Below are 23,685 nucleotides of genomic sequence, written 5' to 3'. Positions count from 1 at the left end.
ATCCTAGCTCAAAGCGCACCTTTGTTCCTTCTGACAGACGGTTCCCAATGAAGCCACTCACATTGCTGAAGATGTTTTTCTGCCAGTGAGAATCAGGGCTGCTATCCATGTTCCAGAAGCGGATGGTGTTGTCTGAGGAACAAGTCAGAAAAGATCCTGATGGCAAACAAGCTCTCTGATCTTCAAACTCAGGATATACCTATAGTTCCCAAGAGAAGAAGGCAAAGGGTGATTAATTACAACCGCCTCAGTGACAGCACTATGATACAGTGTTGCATCTTGGTGCCAGAAAAAAAGTAAGTTAAGATAAACAGTACAACACCATCTATGTTAAAAATAAACAAAAAAATGACACAAAATGCTATCATATATTGTCCATATCCCACCTTCAGCTCAGGGCTTAAAACATCCCCACAATCAGCCAGGCGTGGTGGCTCATGCCTGTAATCCTAGCACTCTGGGAGGCCGAGGAGGGAGGATCGCTCAAGGTCAGGAGTTCAAGACCAGCCTGAGCAAGAGCTAATTTTTTCTATATATATTAGTTGGCCAATTAATTTCTTTCTATTTTTTTATAGTAGAGACGGGGTCTCGCTCTTGCTCAGGCTGGTTTCGAACTCCTGACCTCGAGCAATCCGCCTGCTTCGGCCTCCCAGAGTGCTAGGATTACAGGCATGAGCCACCATGCCCGGCCTAATTTCTTTCTGTTTTTAGTAGAGACGGGGGAGGTAGAGGCTGAGGCACGGCGGAGGGAAGGGGGCTCACCTCCACGTTCCAGACATAGGAGCTGTGGAAGAGCTCCGACCACATCTTGCCCACTTGGTTGATGTCTTTGACATCCCAGATGTAGATGCTGTGGTCCCTATACACGCAGGACAGCCACTGGTGGACAGGGTCGAAGGTCAGCGCCACTGTATCTGGGTAGACGGCTTCTGCCTTCTTCTGGAAGAGAAAGCTAACACGGCCACATGGGTTATCGATCACCATCAATGTCACTGTGAGTACTGATGGCCACCTCTGGTGACAGTGGAGCTGCCTTCTGCCCGGCAATGCCATCCCTCATGGTATTTGTGGTCCTTCATCTTTCCTATTCCAATTCCACTTCTCCCTCTTCCATCTTCCTTTACTTTGCTTCTAATATAGAGGTTATAAACTGGAAGTTTCTGCCTGGCCCTGAGAACATGTGAGTTTCCGACTCCTGTTAAAATTTTTCTCCCCTTGGTCCAGATAATCCAAACTCCTGTCCTCTCTCTGAGCATGGAAGGATAATGGGCATGTACCTCAGGCCTCCTCTCTCCTTAGCCTTACCAACACATGATCACAAGCCCCTGTGTAAGGGGGCTGGGGAGCTTTCTCACAACCTGGGACCTCCCTACAAAGGCTATAGTTTATTGAGCACTTACTTTGTGCCAGGATGAAAGTTTTAGCTGCAATAAATTCTCACCACCACCATGAGAGGTAGGTACTATATTTTACAGATGAGAAAACTGAATCATAGGGAGGTGCAGTGACCTGCCTGTAGCCACACAGCATACAACAGAAGGTGGCAGAGCTAGGCAGCCTGGCTACTGCAACACACTGCCACCTGTGGGTTGTACACCCATCCTCTTTTGTGACACCCAGTGGCCTGTTCAGGCTCTCTCTTGGAAAAGGTACCCAGGAGCTAGTGTCCAGCAATCTACAAAGAGGCAGGGCCAGGCACCCAGCACACCTGGCTAGGTAGCCTCCCTCTCCAAACAGACTTACAGCAACGGGGAAGAGAAGCCACAGCTTAGCCCTCCCAGCCACTCTTGACACCATAGCCAAGGGATCCAATATGCAAGGCCTGGTCACTTAACTGCAATACCTGAAACCCCCAGTGGCTGCTCACTGACCTCAGACTAGACTACAGGCTCCTCCCCTGGCACACTGGGCTCTGGCCACAGCCCCTGGCTACCCCTGCAACATGACAAGCCCAATGTATTGTCCCTTTGAAGGCCTTAACACTTGCTGCTGGGACCCTGCTCTCCACACAGCTGGCTCCTTCTCACCAGATACCCGATAACACAGCTCACCCCCAGCACTCTTGTTCCCGAGTCCTGCTTTATTGCACCAAAGCAGTCACGACTATTTGAAATTATCTTGTTTGTGTACTTATTTATCATCAAGGCCCCTCGCTAGACTGTGGACTTTATGGTGGCAGAGATTTTGCTGCCTCATGATAGCTGTAACCTGCTTCCAGCCCAGGGCTGGTACTCAGTAGCTGCTTAATAAGTGTCAGCCACATGGATGAAATACTCCGCAATATTCACACCCGCTCTGAGCTTTTCTCCTTCACAGCACTTGGCACTACCTGATGTTATTATTTTGCTTATTCCTTTATTTGCTCACTGACTGTTTCTTCCCCCACCTAGCCTCACCTCTTACCCTGGAGCTTGCCTCGGGAAGGCAGGGAATTTTCTGCTTTGTTCACTATTGTGATACTCAGGGCTGAGAGTAATCGCTAGTATTTGTGGGATGGACAGACAGATCTGGAAGCACAGATGGATGCTAGTGGACAGGCTCTGGGTGGGCCCTGCCTCCTCCCCTTGCCAAGCAGTACCTGGGCTCCAGGCCCTGTGCCACGTCTACCCCAAGGTAGTGCGGCTTGGGCAGGTTGGCGAGGTAGTGCAGGCTGTGGGCCTGGAAGATGCGGACAATCCCGTCTGTGCAGCCACAGAAGATGAGCTCCTGGCTGACACAGAGGCAGGAAGAGAGAGAGACCTGTGGGAGCAAACGGGACCCAAGTGAATTTGGTGCTTCATGTGGCCTGGCCAGGGATATAGGGACTAACAGAGCAGCCTTGGGCCTCCAGAGATGACTTACAGTTCCTTGGGTCTGAGATGCCCATTTTAGCATATTTTAAGATTTTTGAAATCAGGATATAGCACACCACCATTATTGAAGGACACACGCCAGCAGGTAGACTGAGGCATGAGTCAGGACACAGTTGTCACTGCTGTCTATAGAGATATGCAGCTGTGCAATGCGAGAAGTGTGAACTGGATCAAACAGTGATGGGAAAATGACCGTAACCTTGACTATATTTCAGGGTGCCAGGCACTGTGCTCTCTTACATAAATTATCTCGTATGACTTCCTCATCTACCCTGGGAGGAAGGCAGCAGCGTTCCCACTTTACAGATGTGGAAGCTGAGGCTCAGGGAGGAGGAGGCATCACCGAGAGTCACAGGTCACGGGGAAGAGCGTCTGCCCTGCTGGCAGCAGAGAGGGTGTGGGTACCTTCAGGTTGATCCACTTCTCCAGCACCCTCTTCTCGTTGAACTGGCAGAGCAGGCCTGAGTAGGACACGCAGAAGGTACTGCCTGCCATCCGGCCCCGGCCACAGGCCACACCACAGAAGATGTTGTTGTGCAGCTCACCCAAGATGCCCGAACGCCCTACGAGGGGCACCGTGCCCATCACCTGGAGGCATAGCAGGGCACAGGGCACGGTAAGACACTGCATGGTCTCCAACAGGGCCACAATGGGCCAGAGGCTACCACATAGCTAAACAGGAGAACTCTAAGAAACTCTTCCAAGTGGGCAGAGGGGCTGGGGGGCAGTGGTCCCAGAATGAGGTCTGGCCCCAGGGTTGGGGGGTTCCCAGCAGGGCCTGCCAGTCTGCACCTGCAGAGCAGGCCCAGAAGCAGAATCTGGGCTCCTCAGAGGCCAGCTGACCTCTAAGACCACCACCCCCAAGAAACAGGAGCCCCTGCTGCTGCTAACGGTAACTCCCTCAGGGCCTGGCAGAGGAAGTAGGGACAGAAACTCACCTTTATTTCAGTGGAGACTTCTAGGAACCAGAACCTCACATGCCGGTTCCCAACAGTGACAAAATAGCTGCTGTCCTCTGAAAAGGAGAGGGCGATGACTCTGCAGGATACCTTGTTGGAGGCCACCAGGATGTCTTTCTGGAAGAATCAGTGCCGAAAAGCTCACACTAGCACCTATCCCACTGGACTACTGTTTCTGCCCTCCACCCCAGGTCTTCCAGCTCATCCCGCTCCAAGTCCGTTTTCTGCAGACCCTCCAGGGAGCTGCTTTGTGGGGAAACCTACAAGTAGCACTCTTGTCATTCGAAGTCTACAGAGGAAGAGACCGAGGCTTGGAAAAGCCCTCACGGAGACTATGCTCCAGAGCTCTCTCCATGGAATCCCCTCAACAGCCCTAGAAAGGAGGTGCTTCTCCCCTACCTGCCAGGCTCAGAGTGGGGGAGGTCATGTGCTCAAGGTCACATAGTAGGTTACAGGCAGAGCCAGGACTTGGTACCCACTTCTGCCGACTCCAAGTCCTCTCCCAGCTGTTCAAAAGTCCAGCCTACCAGTGCACTCACACCAGTCAACTCACTAAAGTCTCAGGACTCACAAAGGAGAGACTATTATATCCAATTAACAGATGAGGAAACACTCACAGAGATTAAGTTACTTGCCTACGGTCACAGCTAGTCAGTGTTAACATTTGCTGGGTGAATGAGCACTTTACCAAGTTATCTCAGTTTTCCCAATCCTGAGGCTCAGGACGCTCTGGGCAACTGGCTGCCTGCCCGCCAGCTCTCACCTTCCAGTCCCAGACGTTCAGTACCATGTCATGCTGGTAGCCCATGGACACGATGTGCTTCATATTGGGTGAGAAGGCCACGCAGGCCACACCATACTTGTGGCCCAGCATCTCTGCCACCTGACTTTTCTCCTCCACATCCCAGATGCGCACGGCAGGTCTGTGCCCATTCTGGGGAAGACAGGGCCATTACTGCTGCAGGGCTCTGTACCAGGCAGGGCTAGAGGGGCTGTCAGGGGTGAGTTGCTATTGCCACAGGGTATACCCAAAAGCCACTTCCCCATCTGCCAAGGGGCTTTTCTGACCCAGGAAGGAGCTATTCCAGGGACTAGACTCCCAGGCCTGTTGGGGGCAGAAGGAATGGCCCCAAGACCCTTCCCTCCAAGTGCTCAACCGTGATTGTGACTCACCTCCCCCGTCACTATGTACTTCCCATCAGGGGAGAAGGCCACAGCACTCAGAGACTTCCTGGGGAAAAGGAAAGGAGTTGATCACTGGTTCCATGGAGGGTGGGCAGTCAGACCCTGGCCTGGATGTGCTCACAGCACTCTGCCCACTCCTGGCCCCCAAGCCTCGGAAGAGGCCAAGGTGGGGGCTCAAGCAGCTCCCCCAGAGCCCAGCACAGCACACAGGAAATGGGGGCAAAAGCAAAGGCCCCTCCCACCCTCAAACCCCAAACGGGGACCCTCCTTTCTTCCCCCTCTGCAGAGGCGGGCACCCTAAGACCCCACCCACCCTGTAACCAACCCTAGGAAATGGTACAGACCTGGCCTAACTAAAAGGGTGGTGCTGATGGGAGGGCCCTGGCAACATCACGCGAGACAGCCTGCAGCATGTACTCCACTGCACAACACTCAAGGTGTTCTGGAAAACCTATAAACAACCAAAGTGTTTCCCTCTGATACTCCTAGCTAGCCTGCACAAGGACTGAATGACCTCATTTGCACATTTTCTGGCAGCAAGAATCACCATTCCCAGACTGTATAGTGTTTTCCTCTTCCCTCTTACTTTTAAACCTGTTTTTTCCTTTGTTCCTTAACAGTCTAGCCATCACATGAGCTAGTAAATTGGCTAAAGTAAAATGGTAAATGCCTCTAAGTGAGACCTTGACAACCTCATGGAATATTTAGCACCATCGAGTCAACCCTCCGGTGGCTTCCCCATCGCTACTTCCACTACTTAAAGCAACAGGGTGCGCTGCCTACCCAATGTCCACTTGCTCCCTCCTTCCTCGCTGACATAAACCCAATTTTAATTGGGATGGCAGTGTGCCCAGCTACACCACATTTCTCACTTCTCTTGCAGTGACACAGGTATAGCTACATGACTCAGTCTAGCCAATGAGAGATAAACTGATGCACTGCATGGGACTTCCAGAAACGTTCCTCAAAGGGAAACCTTTGCCCTCCTGAAACCAGGACACGACAGTCAAAATTCCATCTTTGGCCAAGAGGTGACCTCAAGAACAGAAGCCTTACAGTAAGTGTGGCAGAACAGAAAGACAGAAGGAGTGGGGTCCCTGGTTCTCACAGAGACTCCAGCCCCCCGCCCCAGCTGCCACCCCCACACTTCTCATGTGCTGAAAGAGCATGCCCTTTGTTTTAAGCCATGCTTGTTGTGGGGCTTCTGTTGTCTACAGCCACCCTAACCTGTGCCTCGCCTCTGGCAAATGCTATATAGGCATCACTGCACTGAGTCCTCTCGCATGCTCTGTGGAGTCAGGACTCTCGGCCAATTTTGCAGATGAGGAGACCTCAACACAGGGAAGTCCCCTGCCCAAGGTTACCAAACCAGACAAGACAGACCCTGACCTCTAGTTCTCAGTCCTGGCTGCACATCAGAATTCCCGGGGGAGCTTTTGAAAAACTTTAAAGCCTCACTAAGACTAGTTGAGTGAAAGTTTGGTGAGGAAGAGGATAATATCTGCACAATCCCAGAGAAGATACTAATCACAAAGGGGAAAGGTGAGGTTTTGAAGTGGAGAAACCCGGCAGATACCAGTCATGGGGGCCTCCTGTTAGGATGCACCAAGAGCACAGCATTCCTCTGAGGTGCTCCTGCCAGACAGCAGAACCTGTCTCTGAGGAAGCTGTCTCTGAGGAAACACCTGAAAAACCCAAATGTTGGGACAGTCTATAAAACCTAGTCTGTAATCCTCAAGGGATTATGAAATGTCATGGAAATCAAGAAAAGACAGAGGAGCCACTTCAGGACACTAAAGGAGCTGCTGTAGGGCACTAAAGGGACAACTATGTGTAACATGTGATTCTGGACAGAATCCTTTGGCTATAAAAGACATTTTGGGGAAAAATGGTAAAACTTGAATGGAGTCATCTGAGGAGTAGATGGTAGTGATACAACAATTTTAATTTGCTCATTTTCTTGGGTGTACTGCAGTTTTGAAGGATTATGTTATAATTCTTTTGTAGGAAATACACATTAAAGTATTTAGAGATAGAGGGGCACCATGCCTGCAACTTACTCTCAAACAGTTCAGAAAAAAATTACTGTGTATACAGACAGAGGATGCTAAAGCAAATGTGGTAAAATGTTATAATTTAGAAAATATGAGTGAAAGATATATAGGTGTTCTTTGTACTATTCTTTTAAGTCTGCAATTATTTCAGTATAAAAACTTTAAAAATTGCCAATGCCCAGGTCTCCCCCCAACTAATTCAAGCCTTCTCTAGCGTGAGGCCCAGGGATCAGGTGGCTGACAGGTGAGGGTGCGGCCACATCACCTCCTCAGACAGAGCCACTGGTGCTGAGGGTAGACACCTCCATGCCATCCACTGCGGATCGGGGGCATCCACTCCACTGCCTACAGGCATTAGAGAAGCAACACAGACGATAGGAACTGAGGTCTGCCGAAGCCACTAAGCTCCAGCCCATCACTGCCACAGGGGAACGTGGGCCCCAGACACCAGAATTTCTCACTTTTCCAAAATGAGAGGGATGTTTGGAATTTTGTGTAAAAAAAACTTTAAATGTTGCCGACTAATTCCAATCTTTGAAACACATTATGTCAGGCAAGTCTGTGGGCCTCTGGTTTGCAACCATGGCCTTACAAACACTCACAACTGGAGGCAGCTATTTTGTTTCCAAAGGAGGCCATGGCTTGGAAAGAAGTATTTCACCTCAGATTACATGTCAATAAACACTTGAGCTGGGACTAGAAGCCAGCTCCACCCTCAGTGACAGAACTCACAGTTAGGAGCCAACCGTCCAAAAAGCCACTTTCAAGAGGGAATCTATTTCTGCCACATAACAAGGACCCCATAGCTTGAGGACCATATCTTAGGGACTGTAAGGGAAGGAGAAAACCCACACCTATCCATCCACTGGAGAACAAGGAGCTGAGCTTGAGCTATGCCAACGAGGGACATGTGGTGCCTCTCAAAGGTCATAACCCTGTTGGGGTCATATTCCCAGGGTGACACAGTGATCAATCAGCCCCAAGGTACAAGGTACCAACCTCGGCCCACTCAGGGCCAAGGGCTTTCCCCAGTAAACTCGCAGCTAAAGGGATCTTTCTAAAACCCAAATCACATTCACTCATTCATTCATGAAATAGTAAGTACCATCAATGGGCCAGACACTGCTCTCAAGTGCTAAGGACAGAAATGAACTGAGAGAAAAAGTCCCTGCCCTCGGAGAGCTCACACTGTGGAAGGGAGACACACAGCGAGGATATTAGATAGCACATCATTTAAAGGAGTAAATTTTATGGAGAAAAGTAAAGCAGGAAAGGGAGATAGAGCGTGCTCGTGGGCTGGGGTGTGGAAAGCACATCCCTGGCCTGTAAATGCCCGAGTGGCTTCTCTTTGTACTCAGTATGCTACCCAACCCCTTCCCGAGGCCCATGTGATGTGGCTTCTGCCTGTTCATGTCACCTCACCTGCTCCCCTATTCCTGGCACTCAGAGCCCTGGCTGCTCCTGAGATTCTGAACCACTGCAGGGCCTTCGCCCCTGCTGCTGCCCCCGTCCCTGGAGCGCCCTCCCTGCGCCTTCTCACAGGTCACCCTCTTACTTCCTTCAGGTCTCAGAGTCAGAAGGCCTTCCCTGAGCCCTCTGACAGGGCTTTCCCATTCTCTGCCCATGACCTGCCACCATTCCCTCTACAGCACTGAGCATGATGAGCCAGGAATCTCCTGACCCGTTTACTGTCTGTCTCTCCCTCTGGGCTGTCACTCTTCTCTGTTCACTGCTATGTCCTCAACACCTGGAACAGCACCTAGCATGGAGCAGACACTTGGTGAATGCCGCTAAACCAATAGGTGGGTGACTAAGTGAGTAACCGACCCATGAGTATCTCCTGGCATGGGGGGAGAGGGGTGTGCCAAGACTCTGGTCCCACCCCAAACCCATGCCCAGGCCCAGCCTACCTGGCAGTATTGAAGATGTGCTGCTGCTTGTTCTCCTTGGGGTTCAAAATCACCACCACACAGCTGGGGAGAAAGAGGAAAATGTGCCTCAGCTGGAGGGAGCATTGGGATCCAGAGATGATTCTATCCCCAACTGCAAAGCCCACATATAAACAAGCCCCCTCTGAACAGAAGAGTCTCTCTGGTCTCCTCCTCCAGGTGTTTATGCTGAGAACACTAGAGCACTTACCATTATTAATATGCTCTTAAACAAAGGTGGTCTAACTGAAAAAATAATAATAACGGTCTTAAACACAAATCAACACTTCTGCCATGGTAACTATTCTGTCCAGCCCTAGGCTAATAAAGACCTTCTGTGCACAATCTCTTTAAATCCTCACACCTGCCTGGTGAGGTCAGGACTCTTTAGGCCCATTCTACAGATGAGGAAACTGAAAGCCTGAGAGGGGAAGTCCTTTGCACAGTGTCACGCTACATCAGTATTTGTGGAATAAACAGCTGCAGGGTCCCCTTCGGTCCTCTCAACTGCCCAAGCAGAGGATATCACCAGTTCTGTTTTATAGAGAGAGAAGCAGAGGCTAAGAAGGAGGGACACATGGTAGAGCTGGGATGCAAATCCAGGTTACACCACCCACCTGTAGTCACAATTAAGGCTTTCATAGCACTCAGTGCATCCCAGAGACTATTCTAGACACAGATGGGCCCGTGGAATCCTCTCCAGAGCCCTCAGAGTAGGTAGCATTATCCACATTCTACAGACGGAAGAGCCAAGGTCGGGAGAGATTCACTGATGACCTTAGGCTCCAAATTCCCCAGCAATGATTAAGTCCAAGGCCCACTCATTTGCTTACCCTGCCAGGTAGGCCACATGGCCTGTGCCAGGGTCACAGGTTAGGCCACTGCTGTTCTGGGCTGTGATGCCAAGCACCTTCTCGAGTGACACCTGCAAAGAAAAGGCCCAAGTCACAAGCACCTGCCCCAGTAGGCCCCACAGAGCACAGCCACCTCAGCTACCCATTCAGAACCTACTGCATTCAGCACACACTCATCGAGCTTCTGTAGTCACGCTACCTACCAGCAGCTAACACTCGTTTTTCCCAACATTCCTTTGACAAATACATGGGGCTAGGAGAAGGGCAGAGGTGTGAGGAAGACAGAAAACTCCCTGCCCTCCTGGAGCTCACATTCTGCTGGTGATGGAGGTGGAGGACACAGAAAGCAGAACAAATATGTAAAATAGATGTCGGGTGATAATAGGAGCAATAGAGAAACATAAAGCAGGGAAGGAGATTGGGAGTGCCAGGGAAGGGGGAGAGTGACGCAGTGAGGAAAGTGACCTCTTAATAAGTTTCTAAGTACTTTTATATGGACGGAAGATTTGAATCCCTTCAACAAGCCAAGGAAGAAGGCTCTATCATCACCTTTATTTTAGAGATGAGGACACTGATGCCCAAGATCCTACACCTGGGAGTGGCAAGGTTGGGCTATAAACCCAGGCTCCAAAGCCAGCACTTTGAGCCCTGCACGGGAAGCATGGTAGTGGGCAAAAGGAGACACTGTTTGCTCATCAAATTCACAGTCCAGAGGTTCTAGAGGTTTCAACAATTAAACAAACAAGTCAATAATCACATTTAAAACTTAAACAATTCTCAAAACAAAATAAGTTAAAGTGGCCAGACATCATCATGGTTGATTCATCAATTTATACAGAGTATGGACTAACAGAATTGTGTTATTTTCATATCTTGAATAGACTAGTTTCTATTTATTAAGAATAAACCATTCTCAAGCAAATCCTTGGCGTCAAAATTGAAAGGCAAACATGGATAATAATAGCTAACATTTATTGAGCATTTACCGGAATCCAGGTACGGTTTAAGTACCTATAACCATATTAACTTAATGCTCACAATAATCCTATAATATAGTCACTATCATCCTATAATATAGTCACTATCATCCTATAATATAGTCACTATCATCATCATCACCCCCATTTTACAGATGAAGGACGAGATGCCCAGAGGAGTTACCACCCAGAAAGGAGCCAGGATTCTAACACAGACAACCAAGCAATGGCTCTCATGTTATCTATTGAGCAGCATTACTAGGATTTAGTATAACTGGTTATTTTTAGACCACATCTTTTGCAAGTCAGATGAACTCTGTGTTGCCAAACAAGAAACAAAAATAAATAGTATTATGCAACATACATAATAACAGTATTAGCTGAGTACTTGCCATGTGCCAGGTGTTGTTCTAAGTGATTAGCTACATGAGCTCATTTAATTCTCACAAATACCCTATGAAAGGTTTCTACATCATTATTCCTATTTCATAGGCAAGGAAACTGAGGCACAGAAAAGTTCATAGCTTGCTAGGAAGAACAGAATTAAGGTTTAAGCTTAGGCAGTTTGTGTCCAACCAGACTGTCCAGGAGTCTGTGTTCTTAACCATCTTGCTATATTACTTACACTGCCTCTCTGAATTTCCTGTAGTTATTCCCCTACATATATAGTTTAAGAGTTCACAAGGCACTTACAGGAACATACAAGAAAAGGGCTATGAAGTATAGGGCACTGGGTGTCTGCTTTGGAGTGGGGTTCAAAAAGGTCTTTCGGGGTAGGGATACTCAGGCTGAGACTTGAGGGACGCAGGAGCCAGCCAGGTAGAGACTGTTGCAAAAAGCCCAAGCAGAGGACGTACCAAACACAAAGGCGGAAGCAGAAAAGAACTTGGAGCCTCAGGAAAACAGAAAGCAGGCCAGTGTGACTGAACCTCGGTGAGAGGGAGGCCATGAGCGGTACAGCCAGAGGAGTGGGCAGGGGCCACTTAAAGCCCTGCAGCCAGGAGTGGGTGAACGAATCAGAGCGCAGCAGGGAGAAGGAAACCACAGAGCACGAACAAAGATCCACTAGCAGCTACCATGTATCCACCCTCTATCTGGATTCTGTGCCAAAATGGTCACGGTCAAAATTTCACCTCCCTGCAACACGATGTTACTGTTACATTCATTTTACAAAAAGAGACTTTGTACCTAGAGAGTTGATGAACAATTTTTTAGATTGCTGCCAGGCTAATGGAATGCCTTCTACCCACTCTAAAATCATTTCCTTCTGTGTTTCTGTGTCTCAGGATTTAAGGAATTGTTCTGTATGCCCTCCTCCCCAGGCTGCTGAGATTTTACAAATAATTTCTCACATCCTCTCCATAGTTTTGAGTGCTAACATGGACTAAGAATCCCACGTTGGTGAGGGAAGAGGACAGAGACAGGGTGTGTGAGGAGGTCAGACAGACCCGAGGAAGAGCTGGGGCGGAAAGTACCCCGGACTGAACCCAGGTAGAGACCTTAAAGATCCAGCGGGGGCCAGGTCAACAAAAGTGAAAGGGCGCAGAGAGATCTCTAAAGGTTACCGAACCGGGCTTAAGTTACTGCGAGCCCAGGCTGTGATTTGCAGAAGCATAACGCCTCGGGAGAGGTGGGAACCAGGGAGGAACCCCGGGAAAGCTCCAATGCAGAGGGTGGGGCGGGGAATGATGCGCAGGACTAAAGAGAGGAGACGGAAAGTGGGCGGGGCGTCGACCGAGTGGGCGGGGCTTAGGAGATGAGGCGGGCCACGGAGTAAGCTGAGGGGAAGAGCCGGGGACCGGTAGGCAGAGCCAGAGATTTTCAGACGGGACCAGGGGCGGGCCAGGGAAGCCTGGAACCGGAGTAGGCATGGCGAGCTGCTCCTCACCCTGTTGTGCACCGTGTCCTCGGGCGCCGCCGGGAGTCGCGTCCGCCGCCGGAGGCAGAGCGGTGGCGCGGGGGGCGGGGAGGGCTGGCCCCTCCGCGCTGGAACCCCCGCCGTGACAGAAGAAAGCTTCTCAACCGCATCGCTCCGCGCATAGCCCCCGGGCCCCAGGGCCGCCATCGCCGCGCCAGAGCCGGGCGGCCGTTACACTCCTTAACCGCCGCCGCCGCCACGACCCACTCAAATAGCGAACAGCCGCGGGAAAGCCGGCGCCGCCGCCCATTGGACGCGGCGGGCCGCCGGTCTGGCCAATCCCAAGGCTGCCGGGCGGCACTTACGACCAATGGAGGCTAAGAGGCGGAGCGGAGCGTCTGGCAGGGCGGAGCCACAGCCAGTCCTCTGGATGCTTAATCGAGCCTCGCGGGGTTTGTCACGCAGTCTGCGTTTTCGTCATTCATTAAAGATACAGGCTCTAACTTTTACTAGGCCAAAGCCACACCGCACTGTTTGCTGTCACCCAGGGAGGCTGTCCGCGCTGTGGCAGTCGCCCGGATGTAAGCATAGGGTGGAGCCGAAAGAGACTGGCAGGCCGGTCGATTTGGTGGGTGAAGGCTCAGAAACGCCGTGACGCCACCTCCGCCCCAGCACGTAATGAAGATCAGGGGTGGCAAGGGTAGGCTTTGCGTAGACTTAGCGTCCCAGCTGGTTCCCGTTCGCCACGTGACAAGGGCGTAGCTGTGATTACGCACAGAGGTGCCTAGTACGCAGGCGCGCTCAACTTTCCCCCCCGACACGTGACGCTGCACTGAGGACGTCACGTGAGGCAGGCAGAGCGCACGCGGGCGGGGCAGGGCGCGGAGGCGCTCAGCGAGGACCCGAGTGCACCCGCTGACCAGGCAAAACTCCGCCGGGCGGGACAGCCATGCCCAAGTACTGCAGGGCTCCGAACTGCTCCAACACCGCCGGCCGACTGGGCGCGGACAACCGCCCCGTGAGCTTCTACAAGTGAGCGCCAGCGCGGGGCGGGGCTTGAAGGGGGCGGGGCCTTAGAAGGGGCGGGGCCCGAGGAAAATATATTCATTTAAGCTGTGCCTTGCACCTGGTCTGACTTGAGGGCGTTAGGAAGTAGTGAAGTTAGAAAAGGTGAGGAGACGGTATTCTCAGCAGTGAATACTGCGCAGGCAAAGGTGCACATGTGTGAAACAGCAGGGGTAGATGATTAACTACAGGCAGTGGACAGAGCGTGCAGAAGAGGTGGGAGGGATCTGTAGGGAGAAGTAAGGGTGGTTCTGCAACTGCCCACTCCCCATCTCCTCAAACTGGAGCCATCTCACACTCAAGACATCCGAAACTGAGCTTCTGATCTTGTCTCCCCCCCAACACCTTCCACAGCCTTTCCTATCCTAGTTAATAGCTTACTCCATCCTTCCTCTTGCTCAGGCTGAAAACCTTAGAGTCATCCTTACCTCTTCTCTTTCCTCACGCTTAGGAAAGTCAGAATTACCTTGGACTGTAAAAAACCTGCCCTCCTGTTTATCTGGCTGAAATGACAGACACAGGAAAAGCCAGCTGCAGAACTAATAAGAAAAAATATTTCCCTTAGGGACATGCTGCAGATGTAAAGTGGCAGAACTCCTACTTTGAGTGACTACTGCTTTCTCACTCACTGGGAAACTTTTCTTGTCTAAAATCAGAGACTGTCACAAACTTTGCTGTTTGAAATTAGTACGAATGAAGCATCTCACTTTCACCTGGAGGAGCTAAGTCACTTTGATACAGAAAAGCATCCTTCATTAACAGCCCAGGTTGTGAGCTTCAGGTAAGGGGTTTTGGGACACAATATTCCACACCTATCTAAACTTTTTTTTTTTTAAATCTAAACTTTTATTGCTTCCAAGAAGATAGGACCCTGGGCCAACTTAGCAATCCAGACCTGATATCGATCCCTTTACACACAGTGATTTGATTTTGCTTTGAGCTGATCTAAACACTGTTTCATTTACATTTCACCTTAATTTCACCCTTCCCCCATACCAAATAACAACTCTATCTTTTGCTTTGTTTAGTGAGTCTCCCCATGGTGTGTCTGGTGTACAGACTCCCTCATTGCCATGATAAACACTTCTATTGGTCTACAGGTTTGTCCCTGGTGATCTTAACCAAAGTGGGCCAGGACACATGCCTCATCCAGTCCATCAGCAAATCCTGTTCTCCCTGTAAAATCTATCCAGAATTTGATCGTTTGTAACTCCCTCCTCTGTCCCCACCCTTAATTCTCCCTGTCTACCTCCTGCTTTATTTTTCCCTGTAACACATCACTATCTGGCATATCACATATTTGATGTATTCATTCATTGTCTCCTCCACTAGAACGTCAGTTCCATGAAGCCAGGGAATTTTGTCTCTCTTGTTTTCCATTGTGTCCCCAGCCTCTAGAACAGTGCCTGGCACATAGTGGGCGCTCAATAAATATTTGTTGGATGGATTCAGCAAATACATTTCAGATGGGCTCTTCAGGAAACCCAGTAGTCCATGCCCCAGCTATCCTTTGAGGGGCCCTGGTGCAGGCCAGAAGGAGTGCAGAGGAGTCTTTAAGCCTACATCAGGGTGTCCAGACTTGCTTATTACTTTTAGTTTTATTTTTCTTAGAGACAGTGTCTTGCTCTGTCACCCTAAGCTGGAGTGCAGTGCCACATCATAGGATCATAGCTCACTGCAGCCTTGAACTCTTGGGCTCAAGTGATCCTCCTGCCTCAGCCTCCTGTGTAGCTAGGACTGCAGGCATGTGCCAGGCCGTTCCCCATACAGGCTAGCCCATTCCACCTCAGGCCTACCCCTGAGTCACTCTTGCAGAAGCCACTTAGCTAAGAGCTGAGGAGCAGTTTCCAAAAGAGATTCAAGAGAAGGTATGGATGCCAGGTAGGAAATAAGGTGAAACATGTTGAGGGATGTGGCTGCCAGGAAATAACTTGAGAGCCTGAGCCAAAGGGAACATTCATTAGCTCTGTGTTAGGCCCTTTCAAGGACAAGTGGTAGTCACCTCTAATGGGGGGCCTATCAGTTGGGAATTGCATCTGTCAGTGCAGAGGCTGTCAGACCAGCACTGGTATGGCAGCTCCATGTCATCCGAGATGAATGTCCTTTCTTTCCGCTCCATCATCCTTAGCACGTGGCTTCCATCCAAGATGGCAGCCACCCCAGCCACCATGCCCTGCCACTCCTAGTAGGAAGAAAAGGGAAGGGAGGAAGAGCAAAAAGGATTCGACTCTAAACTGAGTCAGCTTCCTTTACAAGGCCTTCCCGGAAACCCCATGCAATGGCAACTTCATCGTTGGTCACCCCCAATTGCAAAAGAGGCTGGGAAATGTGGTCTTTTAGCTAGGCATTTAGCCACCCTGAAGAAATTTTGAGTTATGTTGGTAAGGAAGAAAAGAAGCACTTCTAGCAGTGTACGCCACTCCATGCTCTAGATAAGATGACAGCAAGACTTGTAATAGTCTATTAAAAGGAGAACATTTGCTGTCTACTTAAGGTAAGTTTGTAGAGAGGGATATTGCCCATTTCAGCTGCTGCTATCCAGAGGAACAAGGGAGTAAGACCAATTAAGGAGAGGCTTCTTACGATATTCACTTTCTTCCTTTGCCCTTTGAGCTACTCTGATTCCATTTGAGCAGCCCTTCCCATTAAAGACACCATCCCAGAAGTCCCACACAACATTAAAGCATTCGTTGGCCAGAACTTAGTCAGATGGCTCCATCTAGTTGCAAAGGAGCCTGGAAAATACAGTCTTTTAGCAGGACACATTATGGCTTCACATAAAGTTTGTTAGTAAGGAAAAAGAGGAGAGTGGATCTAGAGCGATTGGCAGTCTCCGCCAGGGAGGGGTGAAGATGGAGGGATCTCATGTTTGTGTCCAGGAAGAATGGGCCTGGTGAGAACATTTGGATCCCAGATGGAGGCTGAAGGGACTGCAGCATCCAGACTCCCTGGCTGTGTGCCCTGAGGTTCTGTTCTTTGGGTGCCACAACGCTTCTCTGAGTCAGCCCTTCTGTCCTCTTTCACCGGCTGCTCCCCTCACCCCCCATCTGCCTTTAGTCTGAGAAGTCTTGTTCCCCCCAATCTCTGTCCATCCCATCTACTTCCTCCCTACTGGTAGCCTCTCTGGTTTTGTTTCTTCTTTCTTTTTTGTAGAGATGAAGTCTGGCTATGTTGTCCAGGCTGGTCTCAAACTCCTGGACTAAAGTGATCCACCTGCTTCAGCCTCTCAAAGTGCTGGAATTACAGGCATGAGCCACCACAGCCAGCCCACCTCTTTAGTTTCTAATGTATCCTTCCCATGGATACATTACATTTGCAAATGTAAGCAAATTTGAATATATATTCTTATTTCTCCCTTTAGTACAGTATTAGTTTCCGGTGGCTGGTATAACAAACTTGGTAGCTTAAAAGAAGAGAAATTATTCTTTCAGAATTCTGGAGGCCTCAAGTCCAAATCAGCTTTGCTGGGCAAAATGAAGGTGTTGGCCAGGCTGTAATTCTTTGGAGGTTCTAGGGGACAGTCTGTTCCTTGCCTCTTCCAGTTTCTGGCGGCTATAGGCATTCCTTGGCTGTGGCCACATCTCTCCAATCTCTGCAGTCACATTGCCTTTTCTTTGGCTATAGTTATATCTCCTCCTCCCTCTTATAAAGATACTTGTGATGGCATTTGGGGCCAACCCGATGATTCAGGGTAATTCCTCATCCCATCCCAAGATCCTTAACTTGAGCATATCTTTTGTCATGTAAGCTAATATTCACAGTTTCCAGGGATTAGGACATGGCTATTTGGGGGAGGAGGGTTATTCAGCCACTCCAATGACTAAAAGCTGATATACTCTATTTGGAACTGTGCATTTTTCTCATGCTAAGTGCCTGGCAACAGCATGTCAGTTCATAGAATGCCTCCACATTCTGCTTGATAGCTGCCTCGTATTCTTTCCTGTGGACATGCCTGGAGTTTATTTACCCTGTCTCCTGTAGGCAGTATTGTCCCAGATCCTCTTAACACTCATCACACTTCGTTTTCAACAGAGGGACAGCAGGCCTCAGGCTCATGGCTCTCATCAGGTCAAGGTATCCAGTGTTTTTGTGGTTAACTCCCATTTATGGTTTTCCATTTTCAATTGTGGTGTAAAGTTTCTCTTGTCAGTATCTTTGTTTAATACTTAAAAGTTGGTTAATTTTAAGAAAAATGCTGAGTAAATAATGTCACTGATGTGGAAAACATTGTGAAGATGGGATGTGCATGACTGACTGACTGTTAGTTATCTAATGCTACATGACAAACTGTCCCACAATTTAACAGCTTAAAATAAACATTTACTGTCTCACAGTTCTGGCAGCTGCTACAGGACAGATTAGCCAGAACTTGATCGTATGGTCACCCCTGGCTGCAAATGAGGCTGGAAAATGAGGTCTTTATTGTGGACAGCTTTGAACCCAGGTCTACAAACAGAGTGTATTGCTAAGAGGGCAAGAACAGACATTGGGGACAGGTGGCACCAGGAAACACTTAGGAGCAGTGGGGCACCTTTAGAGGGTGCCTCATCAGGTAATTCCCACCCACTCCCACTGAGAAAGCTTTTATTAATATTTAGCTCATTTTTTAACTTTATAAAAAATTCTTTTTAATTACGGTAAAATACATATAAAATCAACCATATGAACCATTCTTAAGTGTTCAGTGTACATTGTTAAGCAACCAGTCTCCAGGATATTTTCATCTTGTACAACTGAAACGCTACCATCATTGAACAAATCCCTATTTCCCCCTCCCCAGCTCTTGGTAACTGCCATTCCACTTTTCATCCCTATAAATTTGACTACTCTATCTCATATAAGTGGAATCATCAGTATTTGTCTCTTTGTGACTGGCTTATTTTACTTCCCATAATGTCAACCACAGTTCATCCATGTTGTCACGAGTCAATTTCTTTTTGAGAATAATATTCCATGGTATGTATATGCTGCATTTTGCTTATTCATCATCTGTCAACAGACATTTCCACTTTTGGGCAGTTATAAAATATGCTGCTATGAATGTGGGTGTCCTGGTATCTCTTCAAGACCCTGCTTTCAATTCTTTTGGGTATATTGGAATTGTTGGATCATATGGTAATTCTATTTTTCATTTTTTTGAGGAACTGCCATATTGTTTTCCATAGTGGCTGTACCGTTTTACTTTCCCAAGAGTGCACAAGGGTTCCAGTTTCTCCACATTCTCATGCAGGCTTGTGATTTTGTTTTCTTTTTTTTTTTTTTTTTTTTTGAGACAGAGTCTCGCTTTGTTGCCTAGGCTAGAGTGAGTGCCGTGGCGTCAGCCTGGCTCACAGCAACCTCAAACTCCTGGGCTCAAGCGATCCTTCTGTCTCAGCCTCCCAAGTAGCTGGGACTACAGGCATGAGCCACCATGCCCGGCTAATTTTTTCTATATATATATCAGTTGGCCAATTAATTTATTTCTATTTATAGTAGAGACAGGGTCTCGCTCTTGCTCAGGCTGGTTTCGAACTCCCGACCTCGAGCAATCCGCCCGCCTCGGCCTCCCAGAGAGCTAGGATTACAGGCGTGAGCCACCGCGCCCGGCCTGTTTTCTTTTTTAATAGTAGCAATTCTGATATTCATAAGGTAATATTTTATCACAGTTTTGATTTATATTTCCCTAATGATTAGTGATGTTAAATGTCTTTTCATCTGCTTGTTGGCCATTTGTGTATCTTCTTTAAAGAAATGTCTGTTCAGGTCCTTTGCCCATTTTTGAACCTGGTTATTTGTTTTTTATTGCTGTGAGTCGTTTAAAAGCTTTTTAATGGGTATTTTCAAACATACACAAAAATAGACTTGCATAATGAATCTTCAGGTATCCAACACTCAGTTTCACCATTCTTTTTCATTTTGTCAATATTTTTCACCAACCCCATCCATACCTGTAAGCTTTTTGTCCTGTAGTATTTTAAAGTAAATTCAAGCTAGGCACAGTGGCTCATGTCTGTAATCCCAGCACTTTGGGAGGCCGAGGCAAGAGGGTTGCTTGAGGCCAGGAGTTCTCTAACTCTAACCCCATCTCTACAAAAAATAGAAAAATTAGCCAAGTGTGGTGGTGCACACCTGTAGTTCCAGCTACTCAGAAGGCTGAGATTGTAGTGAGCTATCATGACACCACTGCTTTTTGTCCCTGGTGCTTGAGTGAGACCCTGTCTCAAAAATAAATAAATAAAATAAATCCTACATATCAGGTATTTTATCCATAAATATTTCAGAAAGTTTTCCTAATAGAAGACTATTTTAGAAGTATAAACCAGTAAAATTATTGCACCTAGCAAAATCAATTTCTTATAAATATCTAATACCCAGTCATGCTTAGTTTTCCCCAGTTTTAAAATATCTTTTTACTGAACCGTTTGTTGTAGGCAAGGTCCACATCTTGCCTTTGGGTTGATGTTTCTTAATCTCTCTTTATAACACCCCTACTACCCTCAGCGTCTGCATTATATGGTTGCGGAAGAAACGTTTTCACTTGACAGTATGATCTCCCACATTCTAGAAGTCTGATTTTATAAATTGCTCCTTCAGGTTCATGTGGAGGAACAAACTAGGGGGCTGAGGTGTGGGCAGGAAGACCAGGAAGGAGGCTACTGCCCAAGCCCAGCATGGGGAAGAAGAAGGCTGGATTAGGGGGGCAGTGGAGGAGGGAGAGGTGGGCTGATGCCGGGGTTTAAAAGGTGGAGCGGAAGGATGGGTTGTGGGGAAGAGGTAGAGAAAGCCTGGGTGGGAGGCAGGGCCCAGGGGAGACACAGGCTTGGAGCCCAGGGACTCCAGGTGTGGATGTCCTTAGACAGGGCTGTGTCTAGACCTGGTGGCACTGACCCCGCCACCCACCTCCCGTGCAGGTTCCCACTGAAGGACGGCCCCCGGCTGCAGGCCTGGCTGCGGTGCATGGGCCGCGAGCACTGGGTGCCCAGCTGTCACCAGCACCTGTGCAGCGAGCACTTCACGCCCTCCTGCTTCCAGTGGCGCTGGGGCGTGCGCTACCTGCGGCCGGATGCGGTGCCCTCCATCTTCTCCCGAGCGCCGCCCGCCAAGGTGAGCGCCCGAGCGCCGGGAGGGCCTACTGCTGGGTCTCATCCCCAGCTCGCCCCTCCTAAGGGAAGTCCCTCTTTGAGTCTGACCCTCAGCCCTCCCCTCCGGACCTTATCTGACGAGGTCCCCCTTGGAGACTGGCGCCCTCCCTCCCCGCCTTTACCTCTGAGGAGCTCCCCCTTAGAATCCGGCCCTGATGCCCCCCCTATCCCATGCTTGTCTTCCAGAGCCAGCGGGGTACCCGAAGCACCAAGAAGCGGGTTGTGCCGCCACCTCCTCCGCAGGAGGCTACGCCCCAGCCCCCAAGCCACGCCATCCCTGCCTCCGGCCCAGTGCACTTAGTGGTGCTGGGCCCTGCAGCGGGGTCCCCCGAGGCTGCGGCCACCGTGCTCCTGTCCCCCACTCCCGCTTCGCCCACTCTCGCGGGGCCACGGCCTGACGTCCCCGCCCAGCAGGCCGGGGCCGGGCTGGGCGCGGCGCTAGGAGCGCTGCAGCGGCGGGTGCGGAGGCTGCAGCGGCGCCACCGGCGGCACCAGGCGCAGCTGCAGGCGCTGGAACAGCTGGCGCAGCAGCTGCTGGCGCGGGCGCGCAGGGGCCTGCAGCGCGCGGTGAGTGCCCGCCCGTCCAGGCAGCGCCGCCAGCGGCCTGCCCAGCCCACGCAGTTTTCATTTAAACTAGGCTCCAATATTTAAAAAGCAGAGCATTTTATCCATGTTTCCAAATATCTTAGAAAAAAAATCAATCTGGCAATGCCAAGCATCTATTGGTTGGAGCTGAGTTATGCCCGCTCCATTTATTAATAGTTATATTTGAGGAGGTCTTACTCTCTGCCAGACAAAAGAGTTAATAACATGATCTTGATACTGCTGTGGTCTCCATTTTCCAGATGAAAAGACTGAGGCACAGAGTGGCCCAGCAACTTGCCCAAAGTCAGGCAGCCAATCATTTGCAGAGCCCGGGTTCAAAACTAAGGGTCTGGCTCCAGAGGCAGTCTGTGTCCTCCTCTTGGAGAGTTCCCTGCCCGGCCCGTATAGAGCTTGAGTTTGCCACCCCTGTATTGGTGTCTCTCGGGCCCTGTCTAAAGCCCCTTTGCACCTGTATTTTACTGCTGGGTGTTTGGGTGTGAAGGGGTGTTGAGGAGGGGTATCTTTGAAAATCAAAGTTTGAGCAAGCCTTTCCCCTGCTTAAAACCCCAGGGCCAAGCCTGAGGTCCCCAGCCTAGCAGCCCTGGCCCTCAGAGCTCTGGATGCTAGATTCATTGGAGGGGCTTCAGAAGGAGCCCCCTCAGCACCTCTGTCGTTAAGGTGTCTCAAATTGACAGCCAGCGGGTTGGACATGACCCATAGACATGATTTAATCGGCCTCAGCAATGCTTTAAAATAATTTTTGATCTTTCCAGAAGGCTCAGCAGATGTAGCAGAATGGGGTTCAGGTTCCCATGTAACAGCAGTCAGCTGGAGCTGCAATGGGGGCTTTGGGTTTGAGACTGTGGCACAGAGGGACAGTGGGGCAGGGACAGAGCTCAGACTCAGGCCTGGGGCTGTTCATGGAGCCTGCCAGGGCCCCCGGGCTGACAGTGTCTCTCTCTGCCTCCCTTTCCCCCGTTCAACCCGTCTTCTCCTCATCTATCCTGTTTCTCCATCTCCCCCTCATCGTTCTGTCCTCACACCTGCTTCCCCATCTCCCTATGTCTCTTTTCATCTGCATCTTTCTGTGTCCCCATATCTATGGCCCCGTCTCTCCACATCTGTCTGTCTCCCTGTGTCTCTGTCCCCGCACATTTCTCTTCCTGTTGCCCCGTACTTCTTTCTTCTCTCATGAATGTCTCTCTGGCTCTCACACCTGCTTCCTGGTCTGCTCACATCTCTGTTTCTGGACACCCCCTTCCCACCCGGGCCTCCCCGTTCCTCACCATTTATTTCTGTCTCTCTCCCCCCTCACTTCCTCGTGTTCCCCATCTCCACCACCTTGTTGCGTGGGATGGGCCAGCTCCCCGGACCTGAGGAATCCCAAACCTTCACCGTCATCTGTGGAGGGCCTGGCATAGCTGTGGTCCTTGCCCAAGGCCCTGCCCCTCCACCAGTGGATGCCAAGCCTGAGCTCCTGGACACTCGGACCCCCAGTGCATAAGGATCTGGACAGATACTGTCAAGGGACAGAAGAAACAAGATGGAAGAAGAGAGAGTCGTCACACACAGGCTTGGCCCAGCCCCGCCGTCCATACCTGGGGAGCAGCAATGCCTCCCTCAAAGGTCTGGGTTCTATGACCCTCCCTCCTGGGGACCCCTTGAACCTTAGGGGTGACCTGGGCCCAAGTCCTCCATCAGCCCCCAGTTCCCTGGGTACCAGGCCTCTGCCACCCCTAGCTCAAATCTTCGCATCAGTAAAACACCTCAGGGCAGAACGCGGGTCGGTTACTTGGGGAGGGTTGTACCTGGTTTCTGAAGAGCCCCTCACACCTTTCGCCAAGGCTGGTGCTGAGCTGGGGGTACCGTGGTGACCACAGCTGAACACCGTCCCTGCCCTCCTGGTGCTCACCTTCTACCCGAGTAGGGGATGAACTAGTAAACTAATAAACGAGAATTTCAGACTGTGATAAGTGCTATAAAGACTGAATAAAAGTGTAATTGAGAGGAGGGGTGGGAGAGGGCTCTCTAAGGGGATGATCCAGCAGAGACCTGGGATGATGCCGAGGACCTGGCTGGAAGGCATATGGGCCAGTGTTGCAAGAGAAGAATAGCTCCTGCAGAGGGCCTGGCATCCAGGGGGTGTCGGAAGGCAGTGTTGCTGTGGAGAAAACTACAGCAGGGACGGGACTGAGGGGGTAGGGGTGGGGATGGGGGCAGGGGTGCCATTTTAGATGGGCAGAGCAG

General features: G+C 50.1%; 2 protein-coding genes across 2 annotated transcripts in view; one reads left to right on the top strand and one right to left on the bottom strand.

Moving 5' to 3' along the window:
* The window catches only part of WDR62 (WD repeat domain 62), a 31,654-nt gene extending 18,243 nt beyond the window's left edge, over positions 1-13,411 (bottom strand). The window contains exons 1-10 of the mRNA XM_012774953.3: positions 12,698-13,411; positions 9,812-9,903; positions 8,961-9,023; positions 4,985-5,042; positions 4,575-4,745; positions 3,791-3,928; positions 3,258-3,440; positions 2,579-2,739; positions 763-952; positions 62-199 (exon numbers count right to left, since the gene is read on the bottom strand). Of these exons, the coding sequence (XP_012630407.2) occupies positions 62-199; positions 763-952; positions 2,579-2,739; positions 3,258-3,440; positions 3,791-3,928; positions 4,575-4,745; positions 4,985-5,042; positions 8,961-9,023; positions 9,812-9,903; positions 12,698-12,874 (1,371 nt within the window). The 5' untranslated portion in view covers positions 12,875-13,411. The remainder of the gene's footprint in view (positions 1-61; positions 200-762; positions 953-2,578; positions 2,740-3,257; positions 3,441-3,790; positions 3,929-4,574; positions 4,746-4,984; positions 5,043-8,960; positions 9,024-9,811; positions 9,904-12,697) is intronic.
* Positions 13,410-23,411, top strand: THAP8 (THAP domain containing 8). The gene is made up of 4 exons (XM_012774956.3): positions 13,410-13,699; positions 20,623-20,815; positions 21,040-21,420; positions 22,802-23,411. The coding sequence occupies exons 1-4, from the start codon at positions 13,617-13,619 to the stop codon at positions 22,940-22,942; spliced, it is 798 nt and encodes a 265-aa protein (XP_012630410.1). The 5' UTR covers positions 13,410-13,616; the 3' UTR covers positions 22,943-23,411.
* Positions 23,412-23,685: the final 274 nt, after the last annotated feature.

The sequence above is a fragment of the Microcebus murinus genome, chromosome 16 (genome assembly GCF_040939455.1).
Source record: "Microcebus murinus isolate Inina chromosome 16, M.murinus_Inina_mat1.0, whole genome shotgun sequence".
NCBI classification, from domain to species: Eukaryota; Metazoa; Chordata; class Mammalia; order Primates; family Cheirogaleidae; genus Microcebus; species Microcebus murinus.
This window is presented reverse-complemented; position numbering and strand designations above follow the sequence as displayed.

Bases quoted from the DNA above. Each gene is read 5' to 3' on its own strand.
- THAP8 (XM_012774956.3), top strand. From the start codon at position 13,617: ATGCCCAAGTACTGCAGGGCTCCGAACTGCTCCAACACCGCCGGCCGA. The intron at 20,816-21,039 runs GTGAGCGCCCGA...CTTGTCTTCCAG, and splicing joins CCCGAGCGCCGCCCGCCAAG to AGCCAGCGGGGTACCCGAAG. The intron at 21,421-22,801 runs GTGAGTGCCCGC...GGGATGGGCCAG, and splicing joins GCAGGGGCCTGCAGCGCGCG to CTCCCCGGACCTGAGGAATC.